Below are 14,543 nucleotides of genomic sequence, written 5' to 3' on the forward strand. Positions count from 1 at the left end.
GACTTCGAAAAATCCTCATGTCCTGTCCCAGCAACGCAATGGCAGGGCACATGGATACGACAGGAGCCCTGGGAAAAATCCGCCAGTGCTGCTTTTGACCAAAAATGTCTGCTGATGTTACAAATTATATGTATTGCCACATCAGGAATGTCAAGCCTGTAAGACCCCACCTAGGAGACCATCCAGCCGGCTGCAGCCCCTGCTGTCTGTGCGATGCCTTTTTCAGTGGCTGAGAATGAAATCTCTGGGACCTTTAATGCAGTCATCATGCGGAAATCGGGTCCCCATTGATACGGCACTGCAGTCCAAGCCCGGAGAGACAGTGAGTGGAATCAGAAAGCAAAGAAAGCATGCACCAATAGAAAAATGCGAGGGAGCAGGTGCAGGGTTGAGAACAGAGAGCCCAGGAAACAAACAAGCAGCGTTGTGGTTAAGAACACCAACAAGCACACGTGTTTGTGTTCATTTATATCTTCTACAAAGAAAATAACTGCACAAGCTATTTGATGCTTTTGACGTCATGAGTCACCTTATAAGCTCTTTATATGGACAATGAAATAGCTAAAAAAAGCACTGACAGCGTGAACAAGTAATGCTATTGGCGCCGAGCACGTATGCCATGGCGTTCATTGATTCTGATGTTTAAAATCATTCACTCTCAAGCAAATGCAAAGTTAAATTATATAACATGCATTTGTGTCTAATTTATATGTTACTAAATTTATTTTCACGCTGACCCAATGCCATTTGTTAGGATTGTGGTTATAAGCTATAGTGCATTTGCATGAAGGTATATTTTGCAAAGTTTTATCGAATTTCAGTCTGAAAGTGGCCGCCATTTAAGAAGTGATACATCTGCAACGTCTATCTTTTTTTTCTTAGGCCAATACTTCTGCTTGTAGGATGCAAGTGCTGTTTCACTTTCGACATAAACTCAAGATGGCAAGAAATTCTGTTGAGCACAGAAGAGTTTAGCCCTGCTAAAAGAGTCTAGCCCTGCGAGTTTGCCTCGCTATTCCTGGATGGCTAGTGATAACGAGAATGGCTGATCACATGAAGCGATGGGAAGACGTTTAAGTGTTCAAAATGAGTTGTCTAGGCTGGTCTCTAGGAAGCATTTAGGGTATTCAGTTGTGCACGTTGCCCGAGTGATTCACACTGTAAAGCTTGGTCAGACCGCAGTCAGCCCCACCCACAGTCCACAGTCAGATCATTCCCCATCCGCAGTCAGACCCATCCCCAAGGCTTTAATCATTTCCACAGTGGCGAGCAACGATACCCGTACCGGAATGTCGCCACCTGGAGTGTCAAATGCTATCAGCATGCGCTGGATGATGCATCGATTATAGGATGTTTTGAGTGCGTGAATGACGCCCATGTGCGGTGTTTGCATCTGGCACTTTGCATTCGGCGGCAAGGAGAGCACTGCCACTCCAATCAGAAAAGGTAACATGTGGGGCGTCACAAAGTTGTAAAGCACGAGCAGGGGTTTATATTTTTTTCGTTATCTCACAGCCAAACTCAGCAAGCCTGTCTGAGTACAAACCATGCCTGATACCCTCCGCCCAATTGGAACTTATGCCTGGTTGCACGCGCCGAATAAAAAAATTAACCTCTCATTTACTTCCTTAAACTAAATGTGATGCAGGTGCGCTAGCACAATATGTAACCCTTCGCACAGGCTACTTATGATGGTTTTACAGACAATGTAAGTGGCAGTTGGCATGACGCGGTTTCTGCCTTTCCACTTGGCTGCAGCTTGGAGTGCACGGGTTTCGTCCTTTCCATAGGGCTGCAGCTGCTGCGAAACCAATTTTCCTCCTTCCCCAGGACACCACATGCAACCTATCACCCTCTATTTGTCATCCCCCTCCTCTGAAAATGGAGGGAGAGTTCCTTCTCTTTACTTTGCCACCTGCCAACCGCAGGTGGAGGCTTCACTAGGGCACATAATGGCTTTTTCACTAGTGGCCCACCTAGTGCTAGTGCACTTCACCTACCAACCATGGCAGGTGGAGGCTTCATCCACAGCAGACAGGACAGCTTTTTCGCTAGCAAGGCATTTAGTGCTAGCGCACTAAAACAAAAAGTCACGCGTTATCCAGGTCTTTGTGCTTGGCTAGTAGTTTATGAAAACGTAGCTCAAAAAGCATCGCAGCTTGCAAGACTTGCTCATGACAAAGGGCAGCCGCCAGTTGCTGCCGCCAATCCTTGTGCGTAGAAGGAAGTGAACGCAAAAGTTTGCCATGCCTTCAACCAGTGAATGTGTCGCCTTTCAAGGCATGAGTTTTTAATGGCAGAATTTGGTAAAACTGTGCTATTTTGTGAGCAATGTCTCGCCTTTTTTATTGAGTTTCTGGGTCCCCATGTTCTTCCTGGAGGCGGGTTCCATGGGTTCTAAGAGGCGCTCTTCAGTTTCCCCACTTACAGAAAGCGGAAGTCTTTCGACTGCGAGGCCGAATTTATGGCGCCTCCTCGTTCGCTCTAACCAAGTCACCTCGCCACGGTTGTTCGTTGTACCTGAGATGCAGCCCCATCACTCATGCATATTTTCACGGCAGCACCACCATTGTTTGTAATAAGCGAGTAAACTGCGGCTATTAAAAGTAGGCTTGACTGTATCTATGTGCACTTACCGGCACCTTAATATCAAATAATACAGCTCGTACGGCTTGTCCCTTTAAAAAGTTAAGCACATGTAAGATTGCAGGCACATGAAGTGTGCACAGGGTCGGTCTTTAGTCTGAAAATTATGGTATTGCAAAAGAATAATTTTCTGACTCGATCATCTGCATGGAAACCGTTCATACTATTCGCTAAGAATGTGTCACTTATTTACCAGGCACATTTTGAGCTATCTAATTACTTATTTCACCCGTACCCAACTCAAACCTCACCCAAAATGACTGTGACCATGTCTTTCTCGAACTCGTTCTGCATACATAAATTTTAGTGCCTGTGGTATACCTCAAGTCCCTGCTGCTTAGTGTTGCACTTAAGTGACAGCCGAATGATGCTCTTTGTCATTGTAAATAGATCTATGTACGGTCGCAGACGAAGTAAATATCGACCACGCTTCAGCGTTCCAGCTATTCCGTCGCAATATACAGCATATATATTAAGATTTACTGCCTTTGTGTGGAAGTGCACAAGCGGAATTTCCTTGCATAATTATCAAGGAATTAATTTTCGTGTATTGCACTGAATTTTAAACCTCACAGTTGATGGACGAAAAAAATGTATTGAGAACCCACAAAATACGGCCATTTTTCCCAAAGTAGAGAGAGTTGAAGCTCCATCTGTTGACAGAACAGCCTCAGTTCACCCGAAGCGCTGCATCTGTACAAGCAGTGGAAATGATATTCAGTGCTGACTGACATAAGGTGCTGCAATCAAACTCGATGGAGAGACATGGCATTTCATGTAAAAGCTCGACTGCGTAGTGCAAGCAAAAAATTGAAACATGGAAATGCTCGGCCTGTAAATGGCGCTGAACAACAACAACAACAAAATAACAAAAACAAAGCGAGCGCGAAGCAATGGCAAGAGGAGCCAATCATCACTCAGAAAAGCACCAATTGGTAAGGTGGCCGAGGAGGAAGTGCAAGGGTAGGCAAAGCCGCGGCAAAGTTAAAAGGATGACGGCACTTTTAACATTACAAAAGAGGCTCTCAATAAAGCTGCAGTATGGTTGGGATGTTAAAGGACGCCACTTCACGAATATCCTCCAGCAAGAATTTTTAATGCATTTTGTAGAAGCTGAGTTATCTGTGGTCAAAATTTGAATTTCTGCGCCTTTGTGCCTTTCCCTCTCCTCTCGTCCCTTTTTGCACCCACGCGGCGCGGGAATTCCCCAGCAAGGGGGGGAGCTTCCTGACCTGCCGGAGCAATGCAGCTGACTGGCTGTGGCCATGGTAGCTGTGTGACGTCTGAAAGAGTTGGCACAGCGAACCAATATGATAGCCCTCCGCTGCTGACATAATGATCGCTCCGTGACGCGTTGCGTGCGAATTCGGGCTAAAGCCCAGCACCGCTGGCTGCCACGAGGCATGGAAAAAGAGTAAAAAATATATTGTAGTTTTTAAAAATGTAACGTAAATTATCACCTCACTTTTGAGCTCTTGTATGCGGCATGGATGCTAGGTGGCCTCTACTCTACATAATGCAAGCATTTTAGAGCCAACCTCAAACACGCTCTTCAGGTACCCTTTTAGGAATGTAACACAGTAGCGGCCACTGTACTCGAAGAACGTAATTAAACCTAAACAGGGAGCTTGCCATGCATCCCAAAAGGGGGAACAGAATAGAAGACAGTCCATTTCTGCTTTGTGGTGCAGTCGGATCGCAACTTTTGGGTACAAAAGAACTGACGGGAGCACGGTCAAGCAAGGAGTCCTCGGGGTACAAGAAAGTACTGGTCTCGAATGTTGGCCTTGGTGTACTTGGTGTACTGGTAGCCCACCAGTGAGCCCTTGTTGACCCAATGGTTCCCATCCGAGTTCGTATAGATTCCCTGTGCTTAGACCAATGAATTCAGAGCTGCTGTACTGATAGCTCACCAGAGAGCCTACTCTAACTCTAAGAAAGCCCACTCTAACACACCTGATCAGCCTGTAATGGTTTGCAGCAGCGCCTTGCTACCCTAGGTGATGACGCCCCCTCTCTTGGACCAAGTGCAGCTGTCTTCTCCTAGCAAGAAGCGTCCCATCTGTTCCTTTGGATAGCACACCCCTCATCACGAGGGTGCAACCCCTTACTCACTACAAGAACATGAGACCAATCAGTGGAGTCCTTGTGGTGGCCGCTACCAACACTGGCACCTTGTCATTTTCATAAGGTTATCAGAACAGGCCAGGATTGAGGTCCATTCATGTGCGGCATATTTTAAACCAGTGCTATTGAAGCACGCAAGAGGACCACTATGCTGGCTTCCCTAGGATTTTTCTGTGCTCACTTTCCAACATAAAAAAGTTTACACAAAAGCTTGTCTCCTACAAACATTCTTGTTTGACACATTATAGGCAAGCTGTATCTTTTGAATTAAAATATGGCTCTTCTAAATATCTATGAAATTAATTAAGAAGCCTAGGCAGAATACGAAAGAGAAAAAAAATGGTGCTCATGCAATTTGACTACCAACATGCACCTGCTTTTGTCAATGTAGGATGACAAAGTACTCAGACTCCCTGAAATGCTAAAAGCATTATTACCTGTTTACACTATATTATCACAACTATTATACTGCTCTTACATTACACATAATGGGAACAAGCAGAAAGGCATGCATTGCAAAAAGAATGCAAAGGTTTTCTGCCAAAACGCAATCAGGCAGTCAGTAGACAATAAAAGCTTCTTCACCTTGTAGAGTTGCAGGTAAGCAGGCCGAAAGTTGTGCGACCATTCGGAAAGGCAATGGGCCTCATCAATGCAGGCAAAAGCCACTGGAGGAAGCTCACGCACAATGCTACTTCCTTCCACAAGGCTCTCAGGGGAGACAAGCAAGAAATGGACACGACCTTCTTGAATCTGTGTCAGAACTTGCTGCCTTTGGGCAGGTGGCATAGCACTGTGCAAGAATGCTGCCTTTAGACATGGTGCCAATCTTGCCACCTAGGAGCAAAGTCAAACTAGGTAACTTGCTCACAAAGCTAACACAACACAGGCACAGAGAAAAATAAACTACAAAACTTCACCATGCAGTTAGTAATCAATAAGCCTACCAAATAATCCATTAATGCATAAGGCGGACAGTACATTCTTTGATTGCTTGTTCGGTTGGGAAAATAAACCTCTGTGTAAGGATGCCCTATGGCCCCTGGCAAATGTACTTGTCTGTGCAGTGGCAAGTAAGAACGATAGCATGACTGACGACCGGAGTGGCGAAAAAAAAAAAATTTGCAGATTCGATGACTGCCTGTTGAACCACCTTAAAGACTGAGAGTGGAAATGGCCTGGCATTCTTGTTATTGTAGTGTTCATGAATCGCAGCATTGTGCTTTGCCATTCTATCACTACGGCGATTGGCCACGTGCTAATCTTTTTTACTCGCCACTGTGCACCTGCCACCTACTTGTACCACGGACATTTCCACAGAGTACGGCATGGCAGTGCAATGTGTTTGGGGGAATCCCCATAAACAGAGTAGATTTAAAATAAGGTAGGAATTACTGAGTACAGTAGAACCCCGCTGTTACATTCTTCGTGGGACCGCAGGCAAAAAATGTACCAGCAAGGAAACATAGTAGCAGGGAAGAATGCATTTAAAAAAAATGAGCATCGGTGCCCCCATTTTTTTTTTTTACTTCTAGGAAGGGGAACATGCTTCTGTGCAACTTGCAAGGCTTTGAGGCTCTCACAATGCACAAAAAGTCCTAAATGCCCTACAACGGCTCTCTGTCCACATGAGCAGTTGCTTGTGAGTAGGAGGCGGCAGCATAGAGGACGGGCGCACTGAGAGAGTGAAGTTTGGGCATGCATGCGTGCTCCTGCACTATTTTTGTGACGGCCGCTTTAATCGGACACAATGCTCGTCTATTACAACCTAGAAATGGCAGTTTTAAGCTGTGGACAACAGAGAAAATGTCGATTACAGAAATGTGCCTCAGAGCCAGCCCACCCAACTGCATCTCATACAGCTCTAGTACGACGCTGCCCGCGTGGCATTTGCCGCATCATAGTTTCATTCTCACGTGAGCCTTAGATCAATTGTGCTTGCACAGCAGAGGTTATGGAACTGCACCAACAGCCGCAACAAAATTCACGCTGCCCGTAAGTGTGGCTCAGAGTCGGCGTGGGTACAACATGCCGGAAGCCGCCGAACACGGTGACGGCCAAGCGCTGATGGAGTCAGGAGTTCCGCTTTAGACCTTCGCTGTTCCATGCTAGCTAAATGTAGGATGTCAAAATGATGACGCTGGGTGAACCACTACAGCGAAGTGACATTCATGATGTAGCATGCGGGAAGGCTCCCACAGCTGCAACGTAACAGCCAAATTTGTATTGCATAGGTTTCTATGGGAGCCTGGGCAGTACTGGCTCAGGAAAATGTAGCAGCCGGGAAAGCGCAACACTAGGGAATATAAAAGCAGGGTTCTACTGTATCCAACTAAGCACAGTCAGATAGCTACAAAGAAAAGCTATAGCACAGCTTTAACAGCAACTTTGTTCCCGCAAGCTGTTGACCAGTTCATTGTCACCTTGTCATCAGCTAGCCATCCTGGTCAGCATAGTTCATAGAGCAGTCACCCCAGACAGGCAATGGTTATGAGTTTGATCCCGAGACCACAATGAATTTTTTTTTCAACTGCAAAATTTTTGTTAAATCTGTATAGCTTTCCTTTTTAGCCGTATGGCTGAGATTGGCTGGATGCCAACGAGTAATCATTCTTTTATTTCAAACACAGCATCCATATCCATATTGTCACCCATCATAACCCTCTTTCTTCTCCTACTTCCCCAGTGCAGAGTACCAGGCCAAATGTTGGGCCTTCCGCCCAATTTCTCTGCATTTCTCTCAAATAAAACTTTCTCCCTCTTGAGCATTCATGAAACTGAAAAAGGCAGATGCCTAAAAAATTTTGGTACATCCTAATAAACTGTTTGTCACTCAATAACAAATATTATGAATAGTATAACCTTTTGAAAGGTATTTAAAGGGACTATGCAATAAATTAAACGTAAAGCAGATGAGAGATAGGCATTCCATCACCCATCACCACAGCGCAAGAATTTTTGAGCTAGCATCACTAACAACGAAGATATAGACGATTAAAAATTACGCTCCTCCTCTCCCCCCTCAACTCATACACACGGGGCGCCAGACAAAAATAAAGAAAACAGCTCTAAAACTGTGCCCCGGCTATGAATACGTCATCAGCTGACGTTCGGTTTGCGTCTTCCGGTTGTCGCACCCAGCGCCCCAGCAGCAGCGTTGGCAGCGTCTCTCTCTCTGGGGTTGGGTCTCTATTCGCCTTTCCGAATTGCGGCGCGCATCAGATTCCTTTGCTTGTCGTCTGTTGTAGTTAGCAGTAATGGACCAAGAGCAAGGTGTATCCATCTCGGGCGAATGGAAAAGACACTGCGAGTGGCTCCGGAACTCCCGACAGAAACAGGCGGCAGAGGTACATTGAAACCACATGCGTGAAGGCAATGACCTGGCAAGAGCAGGCGACTTTCATGGCTACCGGAAGTGTGCCCGTGACGTCATGGCTGCCGTGGCTCCAGCGAATGACAGCGTGGGTTGGCCTGCTGACGTTACTGAACTAGTGACATCTATTTTCACAATTTTAGTTCCAAAATCGGTCACTATGAGCATACTAATCGGCCCGTGAATTTTAAAAAACACGGTTTTAAAAAATTCATAATAAATTGCCGGCTCAGTTCCGAAGACTCATACTTAGTGTAAATGCTCCTTAGCATCATTTCTAAGCATTGAAAACATTTACAAGCGACTTAATTCATTGCATAGTCCCTTTAAATATTTGTTGCTTATCTGAAACAGTAAAATCCAGTCATTATCTTGAACGCTTCACAAGTTTATCCCTTGATATAGTATTGCTGTTTTTTTCTAATGTATTGACAAACTTCACAGTGCAGATTACATTTATGTTGCTGTGAAGTCATTACAAAAATTAGAGATGATACAGTTTAGAAGCAGAGCCTATAATTAGGTTTCTGGTAATGATGGCATTGCAACTGCCCCATGCTAAAAGGAAGGAAAAAAATAAAAGTGGGACGAAGAGTAAAAGAACAAAAAGTGAAAGGAAGAGGCAGCAGCAAGAATTCAGCTCCCACTGCACTACTGACAAACTGAGCAACTCAGCATATTGCTTCACACGCTTAGACAACGACTGCAGTGCAAAGTCAAGGGAAAGTGTAAGGAATTCAGGCTCTTGTACTCTTATGCACATGTATAATTCGAATAAATTGACACGCCAGGACTGAATAAAAAACGAATGACGGGCACTCACCTGGTCTTCCATTAGTGAAATTAGTGGCGACACAACCAATGTGATGCATTCCATTTTCTGAGCATAGAGGTATGCTGGCAGCTGGTAGCACAATGATTTTCCAGAACCAGTTGATGAGACTAACAGTGTCGACAAACCTTGAATTACAAAGAGAAAAATACACTGTCCAAAGCTGCTTGAAATTGAAATCGGCAGTATCTGTCTCACATATTCGCCCATACCTGAACCGCGCCATAAGGGAAGGGATAAAGGAGGGACTAAGAGAAGTAAGGAAGAAAGAGGTGCCGTAGTGGAAGGCTCCGGAATAATTTCAACCACCTGGGGATCTTTAACGTGCACTGTCATCGCACAACACATGGGCGCCTTAGCGTTTCGCCTCCATCGAAACGTGAAGCTGCTTGTTTGCATAACGGTATTTGATAACATCAGTCAAGTAGCCACTTTCTCTTTGCTCCACCTTAGTACGACTGGACTTACCAGACAAAATTCTCACGATCGTAGCTTCTTGACCAGGCCGGAAGTCCGAGAAACCCATTTTGTACAGCGCCTCAAAAACGAATTTTGGTGTATCTGAAATATAAAACAAGTGAAAGCATTTCGCAGTAAGGACCTCTGATCTAGATAAAAGGAAATAAGGATCTCTACTGTCTGCCCCCATCCCTGTACATGACTTCATTAGCGAAGTGTGTTGAAAACCTTCACATATGTCAGCTGCCATTGGATATAAATTGTCCAACCAAACCAATGCCATCAGGCTATGGCTTCAACATATTCCACTTCGTGCTATTCTGGCTGTCTTCAAAGCGTGGTTAAATATATGTTGAATGAATAAAAATGAAGGAAAATGCGACAAGTACAAATGAGAAACTTAGCTCCAAATATGGCAACACATCACGCTGACGATAATTTTAGGGGCTCTGAAATACCTTTCTGCCGATGACTATAAATGTAATGGAAACAATAGGCAAATTTATGAGTGATGTCGTCTCAAGGAAGTTTCTCTTGAATGCACAACAAGAGCAGTGAAGTTAAAGGTATAAGATTTAACTTGCACAGTTACCTTTAACTCAAATTTCCTCCTCTGTTTACCCTTAACTTGTGTCTGTGGGAGCTATGCCACACCTACATCTGTGGTTAGCTGCTGTTGTGGAGAGCAGCCTTGCTCTCACCACTATACTGAGGTGCGGCACAAGAGGCCAAGTAACAGCGTGTGGGTGCTGAAACCACATAGGCAGCTGCTCTATGGCAGCACAAATCAGACAGAAAAGCTGCTAAAAAAAAGAGAGAAAGATTTCACGCTCTGCTTAGTTTGTGAATGCTACACGCAACACAGGACCATGCAGTTTGGCCAAGATATTTGTGGCAACACAGTCTACGCCCCAATGAGCTAACCTGCCATGATCAATGGGTGGTTCGGGCTCCTTCAAGGAAACAATGCAGGAAAAGAAATGCTATACCTTTGCCCTTCCTCTAGCATTAAAAAGTAACAGCCACCGCTGTACCATGGCATTCCGGCCCCATGAAAGCAAAGCACCAACCTCAAGGGCTATACAGGCCATGCAAAGGACCACATGAACAGAGAGGGCCCATAACTGACAGTGCCCACATCCCAGCCCACTTGGATATCATTCTAACAGGCCAGCGGACGAATGAAGGAGTTTTAGGGTGTAAGCTGACACAGCTTACACCCCAGGAAGTGCTGTGTACAACTCTTGCTATAAAAGAAGACTCAGTATTGGACAACTCACACAATGCAGCACACAAGCCAATGCAAGGAACGCAACAAGTTATTGTTGCATGACAGCCTAAAATCGTTCAGAGATGAAAAGCTACCCATAATAACATAAGGCTTGCCTGGAAGTTTACCACCATGGTCAGCTTTTAGAAGAGGCTGAACACTTGTTCTTTCACTGTTCTTGATATGTGTAGCAAGGTTGAATTCACTTTCATTCACAACAGCTGGTACTTTGTCCTCCTGTTCATCTGTGAAAAATAAGATTGTTCAAAAGGTCGGGAGCCCCGAAAAAATTTTTAAAGGACCATAGACACTAATTTTACTTGCATGTTTTGTTCTTTCAAATGATGCGTTAGCCATTAAAATACATGGCTCACCATGTGGTATTTACCAATGACCACTAAATAATTCATAACTGATTGTATTCTTGGTGCTTTTTTCAGTTTCATCAACCTAAGGATGGCTGTGACATGTAGTTGGTGCTTAGCTCATGACAGCCATGCAAAAAACTAGAATATAACCACTGGTACATAGTTTTAATTGACTCCAACACTTAAGCCAGCCCGCTTCAAGAGCTGGAATGGCAATAAACAGCGTACCAGCAGTTCTATTGCCATTTTTTCCATGCCTCATGAAACCTAAGCACCAACTACACGTCACAGCCATCGTTCGGCTGATGAAGCGTCAAGAAGAAATTCAATTATAAATTATTCAGCAGCCGTAGGCGAATACCACGAGGTGATCCATGTGTACCAACGTCTAATGCATCATTTGAAAGAAAACACGCAAGCAAAAATTTGGTGCCTATACTCCTTTAACATAAAATGCAGAATGAAAGACTGACATCAGCAAAAAATATACAAGAGAAGTACGTACAAGAGTTTTCTGAACAAAAGAGCTTTGTTAAGCTCTCCGATCTGTTGAGGCTTTTAATACCACGTGCCATTTGTGCAGCTTCATCTAGTGTGGGCAAATGGGCCACTTCAGGCTCACAGGGGACTTCAAGACGACCTAAAAAAAAAAAAACTACGACTAACACACGTGAAAGCAAAAAAAGTTGAATTAAGACTTAGGATTTCAAAAGTGATGGGAACAAAAATGATAGGTGCAACATATGGAGAAAATGCTGAAAGGGGGCAGCATTTATACATTAGAGTGCAAATGTGAACTGATGACGTTCTAGCTAATATTAAGAGGAAGATAAAGACATAGACAAAAAAAAAGTATTATGTAGAACAGATAAGCAGTAGTTCATTAGAGTAACAGGGTGGACACGAAAAGTGAAATGCTCCGAGGTTGTGGAAATGGGGTTAGGTAATAAGCAAGAATACAGAAGCCATAGCCAGCATAGGATAGGGATACCTGGAGGTCAATTGAAGAGGCCTTTGTCCCTTTCCCCATGCCTGCATGCTGCTCTGTCACTGAAAGCTTTTTAACAAATGTTTAGACTGACACTTACTTGTGCTCCCAGGGCAGGACCGTGCCCAATGGCCAATTTCGCCACATTTAAAGCATTTTGATGCATCACTTGTAGAAGTGGTGCCTTCCCAGGATGTTTGATTCCGTTTGTTCTTCCACTGCTTAAATTTCAGTTGCCGCACATTCACTTTATGATGACCACGCGAAAACTTCTTTCTTTTCAGGTTAATTCGCACAAAGTTTTCATTAAGGCTTTTGCTCCTTGCCTGCCTGAAAATGTAATATTTATTACTTGCACATGTTAGCTATTCACAAATGCACATACAATATATTAATTCTGCAATGCAATGAAGATTTCATCACCTGCTGACGTTAGGTCTTCCAACTTTCTTTGGCTGCACAGCGGGACGTTCATCCAATAGCACTGCATCTTGGGCTGTCACTGATGGCTTGGTACACTTTTTCTTCCTTTTTCTCGGCTCATCACAGCCAGAATCATTGGAGACTTTCGGTTTTTTTACTGCCTTTTTTTGTTGCTTGTCTCCACTTTGTGTAGGTGAATTAGTGCTATCCACTCTTGTTCGCCGTTTTCTATTGTGCTTTTCATGGGGCTCTTCGGCCAGTTCTTTCAAAGAATTCAGTTCCCCAACGGGCTCTTTTTCAAACTCATACACCTTCTGTGAGGGTTGGTCCCCACACCCATCAAGCTTGCTTACTTGAGTTTCTTGTTTACTTGCATGTGGAAAGTTGTGCTGAAGCTTCTGTGTGTGGTGGTTACTGTTGTTTTCATTACGTGTCTTTGCTTCTGGCAGCACTAAACACGAACAGCTAGAATTTTCTTCACAAGCAATCTCTGAAAGCTGGGGGGAAGGAACAGGTGTCTGTGGTTGCTCCATGGCAGGAGTTTTAGGAGACATGGGCTTGAGAAATACATCATCAATTAGTTCTGAGAATGATGAGTTAAGTGAGGAATTTTTCATGCTAACCTTGGCTTTCACATAGCCTTTTTCACTGAACCTGCCTCTGTACGCACTTAGTCGACATGTTAATGGTAGGTGAGATGCTGATGATGGTGGACTAACAAATACTTCATCATCATCAGCAATGCTGTTCCTTGACAACCATGACTCATCAAGACTGTGCTTGTAGTACAGCGTACGTGAAGTTGATGCCATTTTGTGAGGAGAGGTAGGTGCGCTGTCTTCAGCTGCTGTTATGTTCTGCTCAGTTGGAGTACATTCCTTGGCTTGTTGCTCATTTGACACGGAGGTAAAGTGTTCCCTGCGCTCTTCTGTCTTCGGGCACACTGGTTCATCTTGCAAACTTTTGGATCGATAACCGCACGACTTGAAGGCTTCTTTGGGTTGGCTCTGAAATATGAAGAGGCATTACTTCTTGATGTCTAAGTTACATAGCAATGCTGCGAGACTTACTTTTACTTCAAATGATGCCAACAGCTTCTCACGAATCTTGCTCGTGTAAACACTTGAAATTGGCCGTTTTTTGTTTTCGTTAGCTGGAGGCCTTTTCTTATTCAGCGAACTGTCCCAAACGCCATCGTCCAAGGCCACCTAGAAATGCAACCAAAGTACACAGTTTCTCATCTAGTGCTTCTCAAGCATGGTAAAACAGAAGTTAGCCACAAATAAGATAAAGGTTTACCGATGCTTTCAGTTCAGGCACTTTTTTCTTAATCTTCCAATATCCAGTGTAGGCCTCTGAAATCGGTGCATGAACACAAGTCACATAGCAACACATCCAATGTCTGCGATAATTGAAAAGAGGTAATGTGCACATAGCATTTATAATCTGTTTTGCTACAGTGAAGTGTGCATACTTCAGGAGACAGTCCAGAACATACGAGAAGCATATGCCTTGTACATCTCAGCTTCAAATACTTTAGCAGGCAATGTTTTTTAGCACTGCATTGTGTAGCACAGCCGCTGGTACATGTGACCAAAGTTAGTGCTGAGTCATGTACTTTGTCTTCTGTAGTATTTCAAAGCTCTAAAGATTAAGGACAGGTCTCCCCGCTCTCCAGAGGTTTGAAACACAAGGGATACCCTCGTGAGCCTCACTACAATGTCTGAAGTCAGCTATGTCAACCACACATTGTGCTCTTTATATACGACAAAGAATGTACAGCTGTTATCAAAAGTTTAGAGCACACAGTGGTCTGCTTTTAAACCGTATAGTGGAGCCCTTGTAGCATCTGTGGAAGCCCTAAATTTTGGAAGGGTGAGAATGAGAGTTCCTTTTACCTTCAAGAGATTTGGTACTCCGGAGATGCATACAAGCCACACAGCCCACAAGCAACCCCGCCCCCGGGCTGTGAACTCTTGACAAACGGTGTGCCCGAGGGTTAAGGTGGATTTATAATAAACTCTTGTGGGAAATGGTTTCGTGGAGTGGTCATGTTT

At 44.2% G+C, this 14,543-nt stretch overlaps 1 protein-coding gene across 2 annotated transcripts in view; it reads right to left on the minus strand.

The window, feature by feature from the left end:
- Positions 1-14,543, minus strand: part of RecQ4 (RecQ4 helicase) — a 51,404-nt gene that overhangs the window by 36,062 nt on the left and 799 nt on the right. The window contains exons 3-11 of one of the 2 annotated variants that reach the window (XM_077646912.1): positions 13,786-13,841; positions 13,557-13,694; positions 12,487-13,493; positions 12,164-12,393; positions 11,581-11,715; positions 10,824-10,952; positions 9,447-9,539; positions 8,970-9,106; positions 5,359-5,610 (exon numbers count right to left, since the gene is read on the minus strand). In XM_077646912.1, coding sequence (XP_077503038.1) covers positions 5,359-5,610; positions 8,970-9,106; positions 9,447-9,539; positions 10,824-10,952; positions 11,581-11,715; positions 12,164-12,393; positions 12,487-13,493; positions 13,557-13,694; positions 13,786-13,841 — 2,177 coding nt within the window. The remainder of the gene's footprint in view (positions 1-5,358; positions 5,611-8,969; positions 9,107-9,446; positions 9,540-10,823; positions 10,953-11,580; positions 11,716-12,163; positions 12,394-12,486; positions 13,494-13,556; positions 13,695-13,785; positions 13,842-14,543) is intronic. The other variant, XM_077646913.1, reaches the window with a different exon arrangement.

This window comes from Amblyomma americanum, chromosome 1 (genome assembly GCF_052857255.1).
Source record: "Amblyomma americanum isolate KBUSLIRL-KWMA chromosome 1, ASM5285725v1, whole genome shotgun sequence".
Lineage (NCBI taxonomy): Eukaryota > Metazoa > Arthropoda > Arachnida > Ixodida > Ixodidae > Amblyomma > Amblyomma americanum.